General features: G+C 34.5%; 1 protein-coding gene across 4 annotated transcripts in view; it reads right to left on the bottom strand.

Annotated features, from left to right (window-relative positions):
* PTPN3 (protein tyrosine phosphatase non-receptor type 3) overlaps positions 1 to 21553 on the bottom strand; it is a 160190-nt gene that overhangs the window by 7070 nt on the left and 131567 nt on the right. For all 4 annotated transcript variants that reach the window (XM_088056510.1, XM_088056515.1, XM_088056522.1 and 1 more), the window contains exons 17-25: positions 20655 to 20732; positions 19603 to 19659; positions 14790 to 14946; positions 12931 to 13097; positions 10184 to 10274; positions 9865 to 9926; positions 8873 to 9019; positions 6642 to 6770; positions 586 to 731 (exon numbers count right to left, since the gene is read on the bottom strand). In XM_088056510.1, the coding sequence (XP_087912636.1) occupies positions 586 to 731; positions 6642 to 6770; positions 8873 to 9019; positions 9865 to 9926; positions 10184 to 10274; positions 12931 to 13097; positions 14790 to 14946; positions 19603 to 19659; positions 20655 to 20732 (1034 nt within the window). The remainder of the gene's footprint in view (positions 1 to 585; positions 732 to 6641; positions 6771 to 8872; positions 9020 to 9864; positions 9927 to 10183; positions 10275 to 12930; positions 13098 to 14789; positions 14947 to 19602; positions 19660 to 20654; positions 20733 to 21553) is intronic.

Here is a 21553-nt window from a genome sequence, read left to right as displayed (position 1 = left end):
TGGAAATTACAGGAAGATCATAGTAAAATTCAAAAAGAGTGCAAAGTTTATTTTTACAGCAACTTCAGTAATATTTTCTGGTAATTACTGAAAAGAAAATATTTTTTAATATAAGTAAAACTAAAACCTCACCTAAAGTAAAGGCATTTTTAAACAATTAAACTGTTCAAACTTCAATGGTTTCATATTTTTGTCTTAAAAAAGGTCAGATCTAATTGACTGCTTTTATGACACACACTTGAACAGCAGGAAAAGAATTTTTGCAGTACCATTCAAAATGAGATTATAACAGTGGTAGAGGATAAAAACCAGAGAACAAATTAAATTGCAGATTATCAGATCTGTGATAATTATGTGACTAAGCCATTTCACCATTTCAAAAGGTTGCAGGAGAAAGGGAGACAAAGTAAACTCATCCTTTAGATATAACATCAGTGTTTCTGTCTTCAGCAGTAAATGCTCGTATTGCATGGTTTAGCATTTTCATCTAATTCAAGGAATCTCCTGTCCTGAGAAACTTTTCCCACCAAATGCTTATTCTAAGGCTGAAGCAGATCTATAATCAGAGTTTTAAAACACAAGTACCTGCAGTGAACAAGAACTGGCTCATTCTTTACTCTCTTTGGCCTCATACAGGTCACAAACTCCAAGAAGTCCATGGAGTCATCAGGAACGCCATGATCAGGCCAAGCTACGTACTGGAGATGGGTGACGGTGTGTTGCTGTTCTGTCTAAAATACAGTAAAGTTTTCAAACAATGGCCAATGTTATGACTCCTGTATTAATGTTTACTAGATACAAGTCATATTTTTCACAGCAAGTGTTTTCTGCAGATGCAATAAGAGGTAGATGGTGTAGAAAACATTTGTGATTTTAAAATTCAGTGTGAAGTATGGACAAGTAATAATTCATAAGGCATAACATTTTCTAAATTAGTGAAGTATCAAGTTTAACTTCTGTGAACTAAGCATTTTAATTTTTTGATTTACTGTCTGTTAACCTATGACACTTTGACATCATTGATTCACCTGAGCTAAAATGCTACAAGACATAAGCATAATAGTATTATACTATAGCACAGAACTGCTTGGAAAACTGAGAACAGCAGAACTACTGAGAACAATACTAATATAACAGGGGGTTAGGGCTATTCAATCTATTGCAAATATGTGCGTGCACACTTAGAGATTCAGGTATAATAAAGTTGCCTGCAACACTTGCTAAGTCTGGTTTCTATTAGAAAAGAGTATATATACATATATATCATTCATACACACATTCTCATTGTACATATATGAATGACATCTGTATGATCCACAGGAGGATACTCTTCTGTATGGAAGCAATATAATTAGTTAAAAGATTCTGTTGTACAAAGAGTTCTTTTTTTGAATCAATTATTCGTAAAAACATCACGGTTTTACAGAAGTTCTTTCAGTTTAGCTTTTTGTTAACTTTGATTATGAAATCTCTCAATCATCTCTGCATTCAGATTGGGCTGAACTGTTATGTTACAGATGTAACTAATGGTTAGGGTGGGAAGAGGCTCGTGAGCTCTGCTGCATCATGCAGCAAAGATCTCAGTCCTTACAAACTGCGTCCCCATGTTCCTTAATTCCTTCCCCATGTTTTGCAATAGCTAACCCGTTACCGGCATTTATTTTCTGTCCATTGCCAGACTTCAAATTTGGCAGCCTTCTGAAATAAAACTCTCCTTTTTGGCTGGATTAGTCTGTAAAAGCTGGCCGTTCCCTAGTGGTCCACACAGGAATGTTTTTGTGATGCTAATGACTTTTAAACTTTTTTCCCCCTTTTCTCTTATGCTCACAACTGCTGAAATATAGGACATGTTTTAAATGTCTTCAACTGCTTGTTTTCCTCTCCCACTTGAGGGTGCTCCACTCCCAAGGAACAGGCTAATAGGACACAAAAGATGGAATAAGTACTACCTATGTACTAAGTAGAGTTTTAGGGAATACATTTATTCCAGTCAGAGCAATTTCAGAAATTTACAGTTGTCCACAAGGACAAAAAAAAAACAAACTACACAGCTCATACTTTGCTTCTTAAAAGCAGAGCCTGAGCAATCAACAATTAAAAAGGGCCAGCATAAGACCCACATGGACAATATAATCTAACATTAATGACCAAGCTCACCACAATACAAGTTACATCAGGATCTACCATCCATGTCATCAAGAGATGCACAATGACCAGGATCTCCGCGTGAAAAAGCATGTATGGCCTTTTGTTACCCAGCTCTACTGAGTAGAAAAAGTTCACCTTGACCAAATGATTATCATTCACATTTTTCTGAAATGCCACGGATTAAAAAAAAAAAAATACAAAAACATGTCTAAAAATGTCTTTAAAAAGTCCTTTAAAAATCTGCACATGCTTCATCAAAACCTCTTCAAAAGGGAAATGAGATAAAGAAGCAATTACATGTAACAGTTTGAGCTCATTCTCTTAAATTAGAGACCTCTGAATTACAGCATCCTGGTGAAACAAAGACTTGACTAGTTTGAAAATTATCCAAGACAGAGTACCCAGTTGTCCTTCACGTGCTTCAAGAACCAAAAGCTATACAACATGGATAAGTGCCAGTGGCACACCTGAGAAACACTGACAGTCATCTGTAGAAGCAAGAAGTTATTTTTCAAGCTCAGAACAAAGGAAAGAACTGACTTAATTTTTACTTATCAGTGCTTCAGGCTCAAATAGAGTGAGCTGCATTTATTAAATTGTTTACAGACATCAGGTACAAGAAGTATGTTACATAAGACTTATTCAGAGTGAGAATACACTAAGAACATGCAATTAGCCCTCAGAGCTGCTGCTTTTGGTGTAAGAATCTCCAATTTCTGTTAGGTGCCCTAATCATCCTTAGAGACCAATATAGGTGTTTGCTAATTATTCCAGGTATGCTTCGAGCCTCAGTGTAGCCCTCTAATTATTTGTGCTTCAACACTAGCAGTTTTGATTCTTTTGTTGAGTTCTTCTGGGATGATTCAAAATGCTGAAGCTTGACTATTCTGTCACTTGCTTTTCAAAATGCACATTTTAAAACACTTTATGCTTTATTAGCAATTTAAACCTGACGTAAGCAGTAAATATATTCATTTATATTAGAATTAGTTTTTCTATGTCTAAGCTTTTATGTCTCATGCAGGAAATGTCAAAGCAGTACTTTGATGAAGTCGCAATTTTTAAAGCTATTTTTAGAATTTTTTTTCTTTAAAAAAGTAATATCTTCAAGTCTAGTGAAAATCAGTTTTTTAAATACAGAAAATGTCAGCCAGACAACACTCCACATGGAAATAACTTGCATTAAAAGATCACCAAAGTTACTAAAATCTAGCACTTATACATGCAAAAATGCTAGAAGTATAGTTACTGGTCCCATAGTTAGCCCTACAGTACATGTTCAGCTATCAATACCTAGTTTTAAACACTATTCCTCCCAGCTCTCCCTCCTTTGTATAAACCTTGTAATGGAAAATAAGTAGCAACTTCTCATTATACTCATGTATCAAACCACTATTTTCTGCAACTCAGTTTAAGTATTTTCCAGAATTTTTTCTTTTTGCACACAGGTTTTCAACGATAGTCATCCTAATGATTGATAAATGTATAATATTTCTTCATAAAAATCTGGCTTTATTTGTTCTGTTTTATGAGTCTTAGAGAAAGTGAGCCAGTAAGAGCTGCTTATGGCTTGGTTGCTATTTTTGCTTAACTTGACCTTGTACACCTTGCTATTCCAAAACTATTTAATGATTTTTTTTTTTTTAATTCCTGTGGACTGATTTCAGTGGAATGCATGGATTTGATATTTCTCCAAATCAGTTTAAAAATTATGGATTCAAATAAATTAGCCCAGACTCCAGTGACACTTCGGGATTATGTAATTTTCCCATTTTATTGTCAGCCCTTTGGCCAACATTTAGCTTCTTCGTGGCATTGATCCATATTTAATTAGTTAGGAACTGCAGAAGTCTAAGACATCATGTTAATCCTCAGCTGTCTGTTGTTTTGCTTCTTCACTGTCATTACAGTGAAGTTGTTCAGCAAAAAATTCTCCAACAAACCTATGTACTTGTCCCTACCCATCCTGAGCAAATTTAAGATAGGTAACTGCAGCAGCAGCTTCATTGTGGTTAAGCTAACATCCTAGATTTTGCTCAGAAGCACATAATCTTTTCCAGTGAGTCTGTCACTGGGGCTGAAACTCCTGACAAAGAATAGGGCTGTCACAGGCAGTGCTTCAAATGGCAGCTCTAACACTTGCAATATTGTACTGACAAGACCTTCAGCCACAAAAATATCCATTCTTCATCCTTCTGCAGTTTGCAGACTTGCTTATTATAATTACATCAAAAAGCAAACTTCCTTGTTTCATTCTCCTTAAATGATACACTCTCCCTGATTAATAAAAGATTTGTGTGCTCTTCAGAAAATCAACACACAGAACTTAGAATAACAGTAATCATATAGATAGTACGAAATTTAAACTTGAAATGTCAGCCTTAATTCTTACTTATGTTAAAAAACAAGCAATTGATTTTACATTTCAATCATTTCAGTTAATGTCCTTTTTCACAGAAGTTATAACATAATCTTCAATAATGAGACAAAACAAAATCACAGTGTAGAACTACGTTAACTCTGAAATGATCTTTTTATCTTCCAAGCAGGAAAAGGCACGCTCCTTGCCAGTGAGCTTCACAAATATATCTTGAAAGCTGAGTCTGAATGATCAGAGTTAAAGCCAAGTTTCTAAAGAGTAGATACTCTGGCAAGATGCATTTGGCACGTCTTGGACAACTTTTCACACGTTATTATGCTGCTGTACACACTTGCCATAAAACGTCTAACTTACTTTTGTTCTTCGGCTCTTTATATTTCAAAACCAGTGAGATTTAATGGCAAATCATATATTGCAAGGTATTTATGTCAAAGGAAATGGAATGAAATTTTGTTTCAGGCTTCTTATGTTATTTTGTCAAGGATCATAAAGAAATACGTATCTTGATTTACAAAATAGTGCACTATGTGATGAACTCTGCACTTTCACTACATGATTTCTTTCATTTGGTCTGTTTGTTCTGGTCCCCAAACTGTTTTGAAGCTTTTTTTAAAAAATGAAAAGCCTCAACCAACCCCAAAACGCCTCAAACTTAGTGCTACAGTATAGCTTTCAATCTTTGTATTGAAAAAAAAAATGCAGGAAATTAAACCTTTTTCATTTTATGAGACTTAGAAAGGTTACAAATAAATAATTTGAGTGACAATGACTAAAACTTTGGGTACATATAGTTGCAGTACTACTTTTATGAGGTTAATTTCTTCTGTGTTGACATTCAAGTTTATCACTTACAGAGGAATTGTCCAAAATACAGAAACAAATGTCATGGTCCTCCCTGACTGAGCAGTTTCTCATACCTAGAAAGAGAAGTACTGTAAACTGTCTTAACTGAAAAACCTTTAAGTACTTACATCTGACATCTCACATGTTTATGACTGCAAAGAAAAATTTAATCACACTAAAACAAATTTGGATGCACTGTCAAGTAAGAAAATGTCAAGTCACAAACATATGAGATTAAAGGATTGGTCATCTTGCTGTAAGAACATTGATTAAATATTATATTTTAAAACAGATTTTGCCTTTTCCTTGCTTACTACATACTATTACTACTAGGTAACAGTAAAAGCTACTTAACAGTACAGAAGTCTAAAAGATAGACTGCAAATTAGCCTTTGATCAGTATACAGTGATTTCTTACACATCTTATGATAGCATAAACCCTTCATCTTTTTAGAAAATACCTGTGGCCGTAGAATTTTGGAAAAGAGATGAAGGGGAATGTATAAGAAATGCAGGTCAACTTAGAAACAAAATCCAAACTTCAACCCCTACAATTCAGGTTATAGGAAGTCCAAACATGACCTGAACACAGATTTCACAAAGATAAACAAAACACTCTGTTTTGCCTTCTCTTTGTTTTCTAACTCACTAGACATTAGCATGAAAGTATTAGCAGTTATGGAATATAAGTATTTTTCATAAATTGAACACATTTCAACTGAGATACATATGAACTTTTTTCTTTTTTGAAATCTGACTAAAGACAATGAAAAGGAACTGGTGAGATTCTGCATCTTCTCAAAATAACTTTATTATGCCTCACTTCTTTATTAGTTGTTCTAGCCGCATGTGTTATTAACCAAGTGACACATATTTCATCCTTGAAAGAGCAGAGTTACTTAGGAAAAAAACTCTCATTATCAATCAAATCATTATAAATCAAAGTACTTATGAAGAATCAGTGATTGCAAAACCATTTAAAGAAAAGCACTAAACTTCCTTATGATGTTACTGCAGTACCTGTACAGCATAATTTATTATAGAACTTCAAAAAATGTGTCTTTGAAGAAGCTCTAAAGAAATAATCATACCATGTTGATCCACATAATATAGGCGTATTCTATTTAAAAAAATGTGTGTGTGTGTATATGGGCACACATCATATCCACACACAGAGATATACATTGCCAAACACGTAGTCTTTATCTACACATCTATAAATGTATTCATTCTTCTTATTTGGGGATAATTAAAGGCAAGGGGCATTTACCTCAATATTTGTAATGACCATTTTTCTGACAACATAAGCAATTGTGCAGTCTTCAGAGTGGCATCTGACACGGAAGCAGCCATATTCCATGACGTCTGGTGGATCAGGCCAGTACTGATGACATTTGGTCTGTAAAGACAATTAGGCACACGTCAAGATTGTTGTATACAAGGCCTTCCGTTTCCAGCCTTCCTTCCTATGTTGTGGTTCAGGGAATTCAAGGAGTGGTACAAAATCTGTTTTAGTTTGCTGGTGAGATTTGCCTCCATCCAAATTGAAAAATAACAGGACAAAATAGCCTAAGTTCTCCATAAACTTCTGCTTTAGGGATTTAAAATAAATATTCAGGTAAATTAGAGGCATGATGCTTTGTCCGCTGATTTTCTTAATTTCTAGAATGACTTGTCATGGCATAATGTGTGAGAATAAAGATGGATTTATTCTGTCTTAAGAAGTGCAGGGGTTAAATTTGAAACTAACTTTATCCATCTAATAGCAGGTTACAGAAAAGGAAAAGCCACACTTTTCTGAAAGTGAGCAATGAAAGGACAAGAGGCAACTGTAAAGAAGCAACAAGGGAAATTTGGACTGATGTTGGCAAAAAAATTCCACAAAGAAGGACAAGCACAGAAACAAGAAGCTCTATGAGAGTGTGGGATCTCCACATGTGAAAATAATTAAAACTTTGATGTGACACTGCAACCTGCACAAAGTTCAAAGTTGTTTTTGTCTGTAACTTTTAAATTGATACAGAGTAGCACAAGCTGGAATTTTTTAAAAGTTAGAATTTCTTAATTTTACCTTTAATAGAACTCAGTTTTTAGAGGCTTAAAATCCAGATTATAACCATTATGCCTGAAAGTTTTACTGTGGTTTATCTTAACTACTTTCCCCTTCAAATTTAAAGCAAAACAATGTATCCATTTCTGAAAAAATGAACAGTACTCTGGAGAAAAAAAAAATCCTATCATACAAATCTTAACAGCATTGGAAAGAGATAGTCTGGAATGTAAAACCTCCACGGACTAGGAAAACATTTGGAATTTGCCAATGGAGAGATTATTGACAAGAAAATACATCTTTTTCTACATCTGAAAGTTCACCCACAAACTGGGCAAGTTTAAATAATTTCTGAAAGCAAACAAATCTCATAAAAGTGTCTGGCATACTAAGGCACCAGCAGGATGATTAAAAGTTATCAATAATTGCCTTGAAGTTTCTAATTGACTGTATGAACTCCAGACTACTACTAATCTGTGTTTCTCCTCAATACAAGGAAATGAATACACCAATAGAATCAAAAGATGAAGGGAGCATTTTTATGTCAGCTGATGTTCAATAGTGTCTGCTTCCATGAGCAGCTACATAACATGACCATGGTTAGAACCTAATTGTTGCTTAACTGTACCTCCTTACATCTCAATCTTTATGCTGCTTAAGACTTAAAATACTCCCTTGTTTTCAAAAAACACTGGGTTTTGACTGGGATGCCAGATAAATTTGGTAATGTAGGACAGATCACATACAAAATACAGATAAAGGCTACAGTGAAGGAATACAGGAGACACCACCTTCTCCACCTCATAAAAAATCCAACTGTCAAGTTTTCAGTTTCTAAAACTTCAAAACCAATACCTTCCCGTTTAATCTAAAGACTTAATCTTTAAAATTACAAAGGACAAACTAAATCAAAATACACCAGAATTTTACTGTGCTATTCCAAAATTCAAGGAGAGACAGAATTAATCTAAAAATAATTAAAAATTATCAAAGCAATTATAGGAAGGAAAATGAGATGTAAATAAAAATAAGCAATCTAAATTCTGACCACTAGTAGATACCACAATGGCAGACTCATTTTTACAGCTAAACTACAAGGTTTGCTCAACCCATTCAGTGCTTCCAGACATTTGCTGAATCTTTTGAAGAGAAACTGCCACATGAAGGCCAATACTCAGGGAGAAATACAGCAGGGCATAGTACCCATCTGACCAGCACAACAGAGTGAATGCAGATTTCTGTTTATCAGGAAGCTGGTTTGTTTGCAAAGCAGCATAACAAAAAGGAAGTTGAAGACTATCTGCTGTGTCTAAGTAATTCAGAAAGCCTGGCCCTCAGAAGAATAATTCAACAGAAGAAGTTGGCCCTTTTTAGGGTTATTTAACCATAACAATGGAAAAAAGTTCAAAGGTACAGTACGTCTTCAGCATACAAAGGACCTGGGTACTTACCCGTCCTCGTTCAGTGAGAGTTGTTAACATGATGATCAGTGATAATTTGTGATCCCAGACTACTTGCCAGAAGTGTGCACATGTGTGTGGAAGAGGCCCCTGAGTAGCAATGTACCGGTTCACAATGCCAGCAGAAGGAATTTCCATCTACAGAGGGAAAGAAAAATCCTACGTTAAGTTCACACTCACTACTCAAGTACTTTTTTAATTCGGTGTTTCACTCAAACAGGAAGTTTTGACGGAAGATTAAGGCAAAAAGCTAAGTAGTAAGACAATCAAGATTACAATTTGTTATATAAAAAAAAATTAAATCATTAATTTCAAACAGATGTAAAGCAAAGATTCTATAGTCCTTCATGCTGAACTATGAGCAGAGGATTAATAGTGAAAATGTACTTGAAAAATTGAAACTATAAAGCTTTCTATATTTTGTAAGGAATGATGGCAGGGTATATACACCAAAGGTATAGCAAAAATTGTTTATTGTCTGATACTAAATACAGGAAGTTAATAACTGATTCTGTAATTTAGGTACTTAGCTTATGTATCTGATAGAAATATATACACATTTTCCCCTCTTTTCCCTGACTCTCAGACTACATGTGATTGATGAGGGAAATCAAGTCTCTAATTTATCTTCTGGATCCTTCATAACATAGCCGGTAGGTCATAAATGGTTCTAGAGGGAAAAAACGGCTTAGTTTCATGGAGACAACCTCAGCATTTGAAGTATATGGAAAAATGAAACAATTTTTGCTGGTTAAAGACTGTGCATGTATCACAATGTATCACTACATGGTAGCACCCACCGTGTATTAGGATGGTTACCTGTTTCACAACAGACGCTATTTTTTAGGTTGTGAAATTTTGCATCTTTCACACTTACAAATCCCACAAATTAAAACAAAATGTCCTTATTCCCCAAAAAAGACAAATTTTGTCTGCTCTAGTAATATAGAAAGTGAGTAAATGCAGGTCTCTGTATGACTTACATTCACATAATTTGCATTAATGTAATCTTCATCTCCTTGCAATATTATCCTTGTGGCATCATCTGCACACACACAAGAAAGAGGGAATAAAATTAGCAATTAAGAGACATACTTCCCCTCTATTAAGTTAAAAAAACCAAAACAACAAAGTAAGAAATTGTAGAAACACAAATGGCAGAATACAAACAGAATAAATTATGTTTTAGAAAATAAAATGACCAATTACATTACTTCAATTATATAATAAAATCTTCAATCAGCAAGTTCAAAACAGCAGTTTTAAAAAGCAAAATAGGCAGAAACTATATTTTAGACTCACAAGGTAGAACATCTTTGTATCTATTCTTGTCCATATTCTGAGGTACCTTTGCACATGTAACAGCCAATCCTGGTTTCTTTCTATAAAGTTGCTGCAAAGTAGAATGAAAAATTATAGGATTTTGAGGGATGTGATTCTGCTATACACACACTAATTACATTCACACAAAAATACATAGACTGAAAAAAACTCCATATTTTCTTTAATGTTTTTCCCATCCTTCTGCAAAATTTACTTGAGAGGTTTTTGTATTTAACATGACAAGAATTTCTATTAATGTTAGCCAATTAGGATAGCTAGAAGAATTTATAGGAAAAAAACAAAAAACAAAAACAGCATGTGAGCATCATTGAAATATACTGTTGCTCTACAAGTTTGTGTTTTGATTTTAAAACTACAGACCAGAAGGACAACAGTGGTTGAGGGTGGAACAAGGGAACAGTGAATGCATCAGAACAAAAAAAAAAATACCTGCAGACTTATTCTCTGGAATAAACTATAATACAAAAATTTCAGAAAAAAATTTATTCTCTGGACTAAACCTATCCATTTCAATCCTGCAAGTACCTAAAAACCCAAAACCTCAATGTATCACAATTTCTTAACATGTGACTTCTTTGCTTTTGGGCCAACCACTATGTTGCAGACTTTATCTGGAGTAAATTTGGACATATGAAATGGGATATATATAATGTGTGTATAACCAAAATTTTGAAGTTGGTGTTAGTTTAATGGCTGGACTCTATGATCCTGGAGATCCTTTCAAACCTTAATGTTTTTTGTTTCCAAGTACATCAAACAAGACCAAAAAAAAAAGGCACAGAGGGGGAAAAACAACAACAACAAGGAAAAAAACCCAAAAAAACCCCAAAACAACAACAAAAAAAAGCAAAAAACACCAAACAAATCCACAAGAATTGTAATTAAACAACTATAGCTTTCGTGTATTAAATATACATGAAAGCACCTTACAACTGAGTTATTAATCTGGCTGTGCCAGAATTTTGCATCCTTCACTGAACACTTACCAAGGAGCTCATTATGTCTTACATGTTTAATGAAGATTTTGAATATTGTTCCATATATAAAATGGAATGAAACAAATAGGAGGCTAAAATCCCCTATTTTCTGCTTGAGAGAAAAAGAGTGACACACAAAAATAATTATTCTACTGAGATTTGTTGGACCTTAAAATGCTGTATCACAGCTCACTGCGCTTTTCAACTTATACAATATAAACAAGCCATGTGAGAAGAGAATTTGATAATAGATGTAATGGAAAAACGTTTATCTGTTGTAAATGAAGTTCTGCTTTACTAGAGCCAGGTTGCAATTTCTGCCTTTTTTACGAAGACAAGGAAGAATAATTTTAAGTCAAGTAACCATTCTTGAGATTCATTGTTGCCTGGCAAACATCCATTTGCTACTGACAAACTTCTTAACTTCTGACTAAATGGAGGAAGATATTCTGGAAAAACTTGATTATTCACAGTCTACTGGCTAATTATTTACTATTTTACTAAAGTGAATGAGGAATTTGAGTCACCAAAGCTGATGAGGAGACACTGCCATTGCCTCTGCTTCTGAAGATCACTAAACAATGAACGCAAAGCAAGAAGGCCACTAAGCTATCCCCTTTATTAGATTTCAAAAAGCTTTTGTGCTTTTTCTGTAAAATTGTTCTATAAACAGTGCCATAAAAAAGGATAAAATACAGGATCAAATATCCTATGAATATTAGAATATCATAAAGGATAAAATATCCTATGAAATTCACTACAGGAAATTTGTGCACAAATTTACTTCACAAATTTGACAATTATGAAAGTATTGCAAGGTCAGTTCACATTTCAATACACACTTCAATAGCCAACAACTTAATTGTAATTGCTGCGTTTCATCCAGTACTGTGGATTTTGGAAAGCAGTTATGAACTATTGTCTATAACTCCTTAAAACCAGGGGAATTTTAATTCTCAGAAGTCATAGAAATAAAGGAAACCTCATATAAAGAGTGGTTATGCAATAAACAATACCACAGCTCTTCAGCCATTACCATTAAATTTTCCAGCTTTGAAAAAACAGTGGAGAAAAATATCAAAAGGAGAAAAAAATTATTGCTGTTCTACAAGTTTTCAGTGACAGAAGGGGTTACTTCAGAACTCAATGCAAATTTTAAAAATCCTAATAAACTAGGGTTTTTTTAAGAGCTACTATAAATGTTTGCATTTACAACAGTAAGGTAACCACAAACATACATACTGCACTCCCTTGCCATTAGAAAAGCAGATGAACTATCCTTTGGAATTTCTTACACTAACACTGAAGGAACTAATTTAATAAAATATAAAACAGTTTATTAGTTTTCTATGACCTTCCTTGCTAACACATTGAAGAGCATAGAAAAAGAAACAAAGTACAAGACTGATCTCTGTCAAAATCCCACTATTCTACTCAGTAAAACAACTGTAAAAAAATACTAATTTAGTGAACTTTGGGTACTTGAGCCAGAAACATATTAATTGAAACACCTTTTTCTCAGATGGTATTTTGTGTAAGTCTTAAAACTAGTTCTCCCCTATTCTAAGTAGTGAAGTGTGAAACTGATGGGCAAGTCAAATTGTTGCTCTCTTGAGATAAGATTGAACAGGAACAAAGAGATTTGTAACTAATTACAACCCCTCCATTACTCTCTGGTTACAGCTATTGTCCTACACTAACAGCATTACACAGTTGAGTATTACCTACCTCAAACTGAATAAGGACAGTCCCACTTTCTAGCCCTCTTCTTAGCTGCTCCATAGACTCCTCCAGTGTATCACCACCATATTCAGAACAGACAGGAAGAATAGATTCTGGCAGAATGTGGGAATCAGCTTCATCTTCTGATTTGGTCTCCACAAACTGTTTAATTACTGAAAGATGTGTATGAAGTTATAATCCATTACATGGAGCACAAATGTGTTTTTAACAGATATAAAAATTTACCAGCTTGAAATAACAACAGAGTTTGCAAAACTTCAGAAAAGGAAATAACAACACATTAAATCACACTTCTTTCTGTACTATATTACTATAGAAACTATAAAGAGTAAAATGTCCCTATAACCTTTCTGAAAGAAAAACTCCAAATACCTGTTTATGAAGGCAAAGAACTTGAATTCCTAGCACAAGGAGGTTTTTGCAACCTTGTCTTACAGAATGAACTGCTAAAAAGGCAAATGAAATACAACATCCACCATGGTAAAAAACAAGGGAGTTTTACCTAAAAAAAGTGTAGATCATAATTAGTGGATTATCTCTACAAGAAACTTCTATAAATTTGGACCTCCAACAGCAAAACAAATGCAAAAATCCCTTCATCATACTCCTTTGCCATTAGAGAAGACACAGAATTATTGTTTGCAATTTCTTATGCTAACATTGAAGGAACTAAAGATGAAAATAATTATTAGTCAGTTTTCTACAACATTCCTTGCTACTGAATAACATGACAAACATTAATGAAAATCTGCATAGCAGTTCTAACCCTATGAAATGTATCACCAGACATGTCCAGCTGTGGTTATTCTCTGCAGTGATGGGAACATACTGCCAAACTTCGGAAAATGGGGAGCTGGTTATGCTCACGCCCATAAAAATGACTGGTATGGGGCCACTGGTTATCTTTAGACAAAAGCAGATTTCTCTTATCTGCAAGTTGGAAGAGGACTAGAAAATTAAGGGAAAACTAAATGCTGCACAAAGCCAGTGGAAAACAAAATAAAGAGCCCATTTGTCTTCTTAGAAACACAAGTTCTAAATAAAGCCAGTGTTACAGAAGTTACAGTGTACATATCACTTAGGCTGTTTCATTCCCTCCTGCTTCCTAGTGATGCATAATCCCTTCAGATTTTTATGTCTTCATGCAATCAGAAACTCCGTAATTGTGTAATTGTGCTAATGTCTTACCATACCTCTTTAGGAAAGCAAATAACAAATTAAGAGTTTGACATCATCTGAAAGCTCTTGGGATCTACAGGTGTTTAAATATGGAGCAAGCAAAGACAAGCTGGATGAGTTACTAATTTTTAAACATACAGGCTTAAGACCTTGCACATTTCAAAGACTGTCTCCTCTCTGCAGGCAGCAGTTCTGCAAGCAACTAGCACAAGTTTATCACAGTACTGTCACAAATGTCTACTGTAAGAATGTGGTGAGGAGCAGCTTATTTGGCTTGTTTCATCACTTTATTGTGCAGGGGAACAGCCCACAAGTTTTTGTGAATATGCAATTGGGAGATTTTAAAATTATGCTTTACTTATGAAAAAAACCCAACACCCCACATCACCAAAAAACTCTTTCAAGGGACAATTTATTCTCATAGATTTTTAGACCAAAAAATAAGAAGAAATTCTGACTTGCTAGATTCTTTGTTGCAGTGGTAATAACCTATATAGTTGAAGATACTTGTACTACTAATACAAATTTAGTGAGGACCTACTTTTTGCACAGACCTATTCCAAGTGCACTGAGAACATGTTTATGCAAACAGAAGTGGGTATACCACCAAGCATAAGAACAACAGTCTCAAAAACAACAGAAGTGAATAAAATTAGCCCAGTTACCTTTCCTCCTGACCAAAAGTGCAAGCTCTCTTGTGTGAGATTCTCTGCTGGCTTTTATGAACATGACCACCTGGTCATGCGTATGCTCTGAGATATCTCGGCCATTAATTAATACTATCTGATCACCTTCATTCAGCTTTGGAATGCATTTATCAGCCTGTTACAAGACCAAAGAAACACATTAATGTCATCACAACCAGTTGGGCAAGCAGGAACATAGCAGGATATTAAGTACATCGTGTAAGCAAAGTCTTCACAATTCTCCTGACAAAGTTTCATACTCTGTATCAGAGGATCTATCCAAGGTTTCAGCTCTAAAGCTCTCATGCTTCAAAGTCTCTCCACGATGATAAGGAACAGTTCAAACAGCATACTGATAGCTTTAAAAGGAATTCAATAGCTTTAAAAGGAATTCACATTAATCAAACAGCCATCATCAGATTGCTCTCAAAGATCTGTATTTCAGACTCCAAGCCTCAACAACCTCTGAATTTCTGGAGAAAGTGTTTTGGGCACATACGATAATCCATCTCACTTTTTACGCAGTGAATACTAAGAAGTATGATTTTCATGAACATGATTTAACTAACATGACATTCCCCAGGCATGTGCTTTTTAAATTTAAAAAAAATCCACACACATTTCATATCTTTGTTATTTTGCAGAGTCTTGTTTAGATTTAGATTAACTGTTGGACTCCAGGGTTTGTTTGTTGCTTTTTTTCCATCAGCATTCTCAGTATGTTTAGCCCTATGTCCAGCACAAAGCAATTAAAGCTATGGCCAGAATATGATGATGGTGATAATGCTACAAAGATGTCTAAGGGACTAGAGCAGCTCCTGCATGAAGGAAGGCTCAGAGAGCTGGGATTATTTAGGATAGAAAAGAAAAGGCTCAAGGGGATCTTGCAATGTACATAAATACTTAAGGGGAAGGCAGAGAGAAGATGAAGCCAAACTCTCTGCGGTGCCCAGTGACAGGATCAGAAGAAAAGGGATCAGACTGAAACAGAGGAGGCTCCATTCAAACATCAGGAAACAGTTCTACTGCTGTGGTGACTGAGCACTCTAGTAGCTTGTCCAGAGTTATTGTGGACTTCCCACCTTGGAGCACTCAAAAGCCATCTGGATATGGTCCTGGGCAACTAACTCTAGGTGACTCTTGAGCAGAGGGGATTGGACAAGAGGACCTCCAGGACCCTTCCAGCCTTCTGTGGTTCTTTAATAGGAATGTGTAGCAGTCTACAATCTTTAAGCGTCAAGTAATCCATCAATTTTATTTTCATTACTATCCTAATCTTTATTTTGTCTTTGGAAGCCTCCAGCTACACAAGAGTGATACATATATGAACACTTAATTTCATTTATTGTGTGACTGAGACATAGGCCTTTACTGTTTTTATGTCTTCATTGATGCTCCTTGTATTTCCTTAATAGCCAGCACAGGTTCCCTGAGCTTTATTCATTCAACACCATTAGCCCTACCAATCAACAATTACCAATCCCCCATAAACAAGATATTAAACTTAAATCCAATCGTGATTATGCCCTGCACCGATGGCTCCTAATATATTGATATTACCAACTAATAAATAAGAGATGTAAAGGAGAAATTATAAAGAAAAAAAATTCAAGATAAAAAATGCAGAATAAAAAAATAGAGGCAAGAATATGAAGAAAATAAATTGGGAGTCATTTGTACCAGCAAACAAAGTTATAGAAAAGGAAACTTATGACCTGTTTTAGTGCCACAAAACAGAAAAAGAAGAAAAAGAAGCAAGAGAAAAGAAAGATGCACGCAAGACGAAAATATCCCATGCAGAAAAGCTGACTAAAAATTTAAAGAAGGAAAAGTTGCCCTCAACTTTTTCCATAGAAATAAGGAAAGAAAATAATGAAGGATAGGGAAGATTGACAATGATTTATAAGAAATGTAAACAGAAAAAGAATGGGAATTAGGAACAGCCATGATGTTCTTCAACGCTGCTTTAACTAGGTATTCACAGCTCCCCAAAAACACCTGTGACATATTTTGTTCAATTTACAAAGGCAGGACTGAAGAATGTAACTATGAACGACTGGATAATTTAATCACTCTTAAATATTATTAAGTTATTTTCTCCGAAATATAAATATTTGAAAAGATAGGTGATATTAAGACCCTATCAAGTCAGTCTAGGAGAGTCAAGACGTCAGCAAGAACTTGTAAGCAATGGTTTCTGAGCTCCTATATTTGCCTATACTCTAGATTTCTTGGCTGGCTGCCATTAGTCTCTATTACAGATGTAGATTAATACCTTTGCTCAAACAAACTTTGTTCATCATGTGATATGTTAACGCATCAGCTTTCTTATTTGAATCATCTGACTATATAAAATATATCTCAAAGAAGAATTAATTCCTTCTGTGCAAGCACAAGTTATAGATTCTTCAGAGTCTGAGCTTTTCCAGGCAATATATTATGTCAAAGGCTCTCTGTCCTATTGATACACACAACGTGCCATTTTATGCTAATCACCTTATATTGCTCCAAGAAGCATGAAGTTTTTTTTTCCATTACAAGCTCTATTAACTAAAACCATAATGACCTCTTTAGCACCTGAGAGCATTAATACTATTTGTGAAAAAAAAAAAAAATCTGTATAGAACTTTAATTAAAAAAACACCCTAAAACAAACAAATGCAATAAATGGTTGTTCCTTCACTAAAATGTGCTCTCACAAAAATTTTGGCTACTCCATCCTACAATTTGCCCAGCGTGCTACATTGCTGCTTTATTAAAGGATTTTTTTAGAAAGAACTTTAGGATGCGTAAATGAAAATGCTACCTTAATTTGGGGAGTAGATTTGCTTCCCCTCCTCTATAAAAATTGCACATCTTTTTCTAGGAAAGTGGGAAAAAGGTGACCTACAAACCTGAGATATAATCTTAGCAAATAGTAACAGCAAATAGCATCCCTGAAGGCAATTTACAGAGTAATAAGTGAATCTAGAGCACGTTAAAATAGCAGAAATGAAGGTGAAGCATAACTGAGCTAAAATAACATCAAAATGCATTTCATACACCTTAATTTGAACTTTGAAATATCTACATTTCAATGAACAGTAAAGAACAGGTAAAATTTTCTTTATGGAAAACAATATAATCAATGTTAATACTGCTGTTCTCTAAAAATAAGTATATTATCTTCCTCTTGTTAGAACATGACTTGATTTCCCTAAAACTGCTACTGAGTATATTATATTGGATAACTTGTTTCCAATTTTTTTCTGTGATCCTGGTAACTTGCTGACTTGATGGTTTACTAGGCTGGAGAGATAATTGATCACTCTTGTCCATGCCTATGACACCAAAGGGAGAATGAAGTGTTTAAAGTTAGAAGTCCAGCCCTTTTTCCATTCAAGAGAAAAAAATACAAATCAATAGTATCCAGAAGACCATCTGAATCTGTCAAATGAAATGACTGCCTCTGGAGAAAGATCTTTCATTCTCTGATAGCAAAATGAGTGTTTGCCCCTATATAATTTCAGAATCTCAAATCATCCTTAATATTTGCTAGGTTGACCATGAAATATCTTGGGGACTGTTTTATTTTCAATTCCTAGATGTAAGTTATAATTTCCTGCCAAACATTTTTTCAAATAATTATTATAGTTCATAAAGAAGTTCTATGAACTGTGTAAGACAGGCCAAAAATCATAAATGTGACAAAAAAATAACTTCTCAAGCAATCTGTTTTAGCTTGATTTGCATCATGACATTTAGATATCAGTCCTGTGACTGCTTATCAAATTTCAGAATAGTCAGAAGATTCAGAGTGCACTGTATTTTTAGGATTAAGTCAGTAATATTTCCTAACAAGTCTGCATTGAAAGCATTTCATGAGAGTTAGGAAATATAGTTTGAAAAAAGGCAAATGAAAAAAATGATATAACATTTGTCCTCACAAATTTATGTAATAATTATATAGAAAAAAAGTTTAAAAATATTTTATATTCCTATTATCATTTCACAATTCAAAAGAAGAACTCAATTACTCTACTGATTCTTATAAACATCTCACCTAGTCTATAAATAGTTCCATAAGCAAAAAGTCCATATCAAAATAGGAACAGAGCAAACATACACCCCCTCTCTATGCTCACTCTCTCCTTCCAAGTACTCTCATCCTATAAATAATTTTAGCCCTAAGAATTTCCTCAGCCTATTGTGGCTTCCTTAGTCAATAACAACAGGTTTTTTCCCCCAAGTATTTGTTCTTTCCTCACCACACACAAAATTATTTCAACCACAGCATCCTTTTTCAAGGAGTTTCACGGGTGTACTCTCTTCCGTGCGAAAAACTATTTCATCAAACACGAGGAACCTGACCTTCACAAACTTACTTTAGTAGTTCATACTTCTGCTGGAATTCCTTTTTCACAGTGCTTCTAATATTACAGGTCCCTACTACATCTCCCTCAAACCAGATATTTTTTCCTAGGGTGCAGGGGCCCAAATGATTTACTTCTTCAATAAATAATGTTCCTTATCTGCAGTCCTTGCCCCTCATCAAGCATTTTCCAGTTCAGGATGCACTTTTTGAGATGACAGGAGAACACAAATATACTTTCTACTTATAACTTGTTTGAATAACTCTACACATCTTTTAATCTCTGGTTTAAGAAACCACCGGTTAAACCAATTCCTAATGAGAACAGCTCTGCTGCTATCTCATACTAGTTACAGGTGCCCAAATTTCTATGTGCACAGACCTTTGAGAGGTAGAAGGAGTAACAATGGAAGGGATTAAAAGCCTCAAAAATTTACTTACAGGTGATCCTGGAGTTATTCTTGATACCACCAGTGGCATTTTCTGATCTACTCCACCCTACAGGAATGTCAAATAAATAGAAACCATAAATCTATCTTTAAGTGTAAGCAGCATTTAAAATAAGTACTTGCTTATTTTTCTTTTTATATTAATTTTTTTGTGCTGTGTCATCATAGGCAGGGTTGGTAGGACTGAATTTTCATCATTAAATGGGGAATTAGGGGGTGGGTTGTGGTGTCTTTAAAATCTACCAATTTCCAGTAAACTAGATTAGGCGTCTCTTTCAGACCATACATTTTAATAGGCATAAACAGATAAAATATAACATTTATTGTAACCCTGTGCTTGAAGCAAGACTAATTTAACACTTGAACTTGCAAGACAGTTTTCTTAGATTTTGTGACAAATGTGCAAGAAATCTAGTAGAATCAAAGTTCAAGACAATTGTACTCCCTTACTCTCCTCACATCACATTCAGTTGCTGCCCCACCAATAAATAGCCAAGGGTGAAATGACCAAACTCTGCTCTAATTTTGATAACATGGCAAATTTACGGTACTCTGCTTAAAAGGAATTTCAGTGAGGGAATGTAAAACATTTACAATGGTCAATTATCAGTAGTAATTTTCATTTTCTTCATAAATTAATTTTTAAATTTTCAATACAATTTCTAATAGATAAAATTAAATGGAACAGCACAAACTATTTAAATTGTTTTATAACACAGAGGTCAAATTTTCCAAAAGTTGATGCCTTAAATTAGGCTTTTGAGTTAATATTTCAGCAGCCAAATGTGCAGTGTGCCTTGGGTATGTGCCATGCCCATAATATATGCAATCGAAAACCAGAGAATTATTAGATGCTTATTTCTGTAAATGTTGCTTTAGCTCTTAAGGATTAGGCTGCCACTTCTAAAAACTCTCAGTCTATAGGTCATTCCTGTAAAATATACTGCTTTCTCCAAATCATTACGTTAAAAAAATTTAATCACAAAATAATAAAAAAATATATCCATAAAGAATTTAAAAGTAATTAAAAGACAGCTGATTTACCTTTAGATTAAATCCAAACTTCCCTTCTTCATCTGGTATGATACGCACCAAAAGTAAATCTCCCTCAATTAGATCATTCTGCAATATATAGCAATAGAAAGAAAATGTTCTCATTTTTAGAAGAAAATATCAGCAAATTAGGAAATCATACTTCCAAATTTAGATGTGCTGAACAAAAATACTCTATGTAAATCCACCTTTGAAACATGAAGAGGATATGTTTGTAGAATATACCTATGGTAATAACCTTTTAAAGAGTAAAAATAGCAATGTAGATCTCAGTAAATATTTTCTGGTTGCTCTGTCCTAACATCATTGCTCTCATTTTAGCTTTCCTTCCCAATTGATAAATCCCATTACAGTTTCAACCTGTTGTCATTAAAAGCTGAGGTGCAACACATGAATAGAATTGATTCTACTCCAAGAACTGTGAAGTGACTATTTTCCCCTTGACTTTTCTCCTTTAAATAGGTGTATTTTTACACAACAGATCCACAAGGCACAAGAATTAAAAGGTGTCAGCAGCTAATTGACATGTTGGAAATGATAGAACTATTTTAACTAATTTTAATTAGTTGTTTTAATTAATTGTAAGTGCCCACTTTTAGCCAGAACCCCTCTGGAAGTCCCTCTGAAACTGGGGAAGGCTGGGGAAGAATAATCCACTACCATAATGTTAGCAGGGAGCAGCTGCTCTCCAGCCAGGACAGATGGATGATGTTCAAACATCCTTAAGAGATGCCTAGGATAAAGCACAGTTGTGCCTGCTTTTCAGACATATAGCAACTTGAGTTAGCTGATCTTTTCCTTTGGAAGAAGCAAGATTTAATCATGTAAGGGTTTCTATTCTGCTAGGAACTTCCCCTGAAGCTTCTGGAAAGCTGGACACTTTGGAAATC

This window comes from Pseudopodoces humilis, chromosome 1 (assembly GCF_049639895.1).
Source record: "Pseudopodoces humilis isolate 2021_Gansu_Grassland_sample_001 chromosome 1, ASM4963989v1, whole genome shotgun sequence".
Classification (NCBI taxonomy): Eukaryota; Metazoa; Chordata; class Aves; order Passeriformes; family Paridae; genus Pseudopodoces; species Pseudopodoces humilis.
Note: the sequence above shows the minus strand (reverse complement) of the source record. Positions and strands in the feature narration are given on the sequence as shown.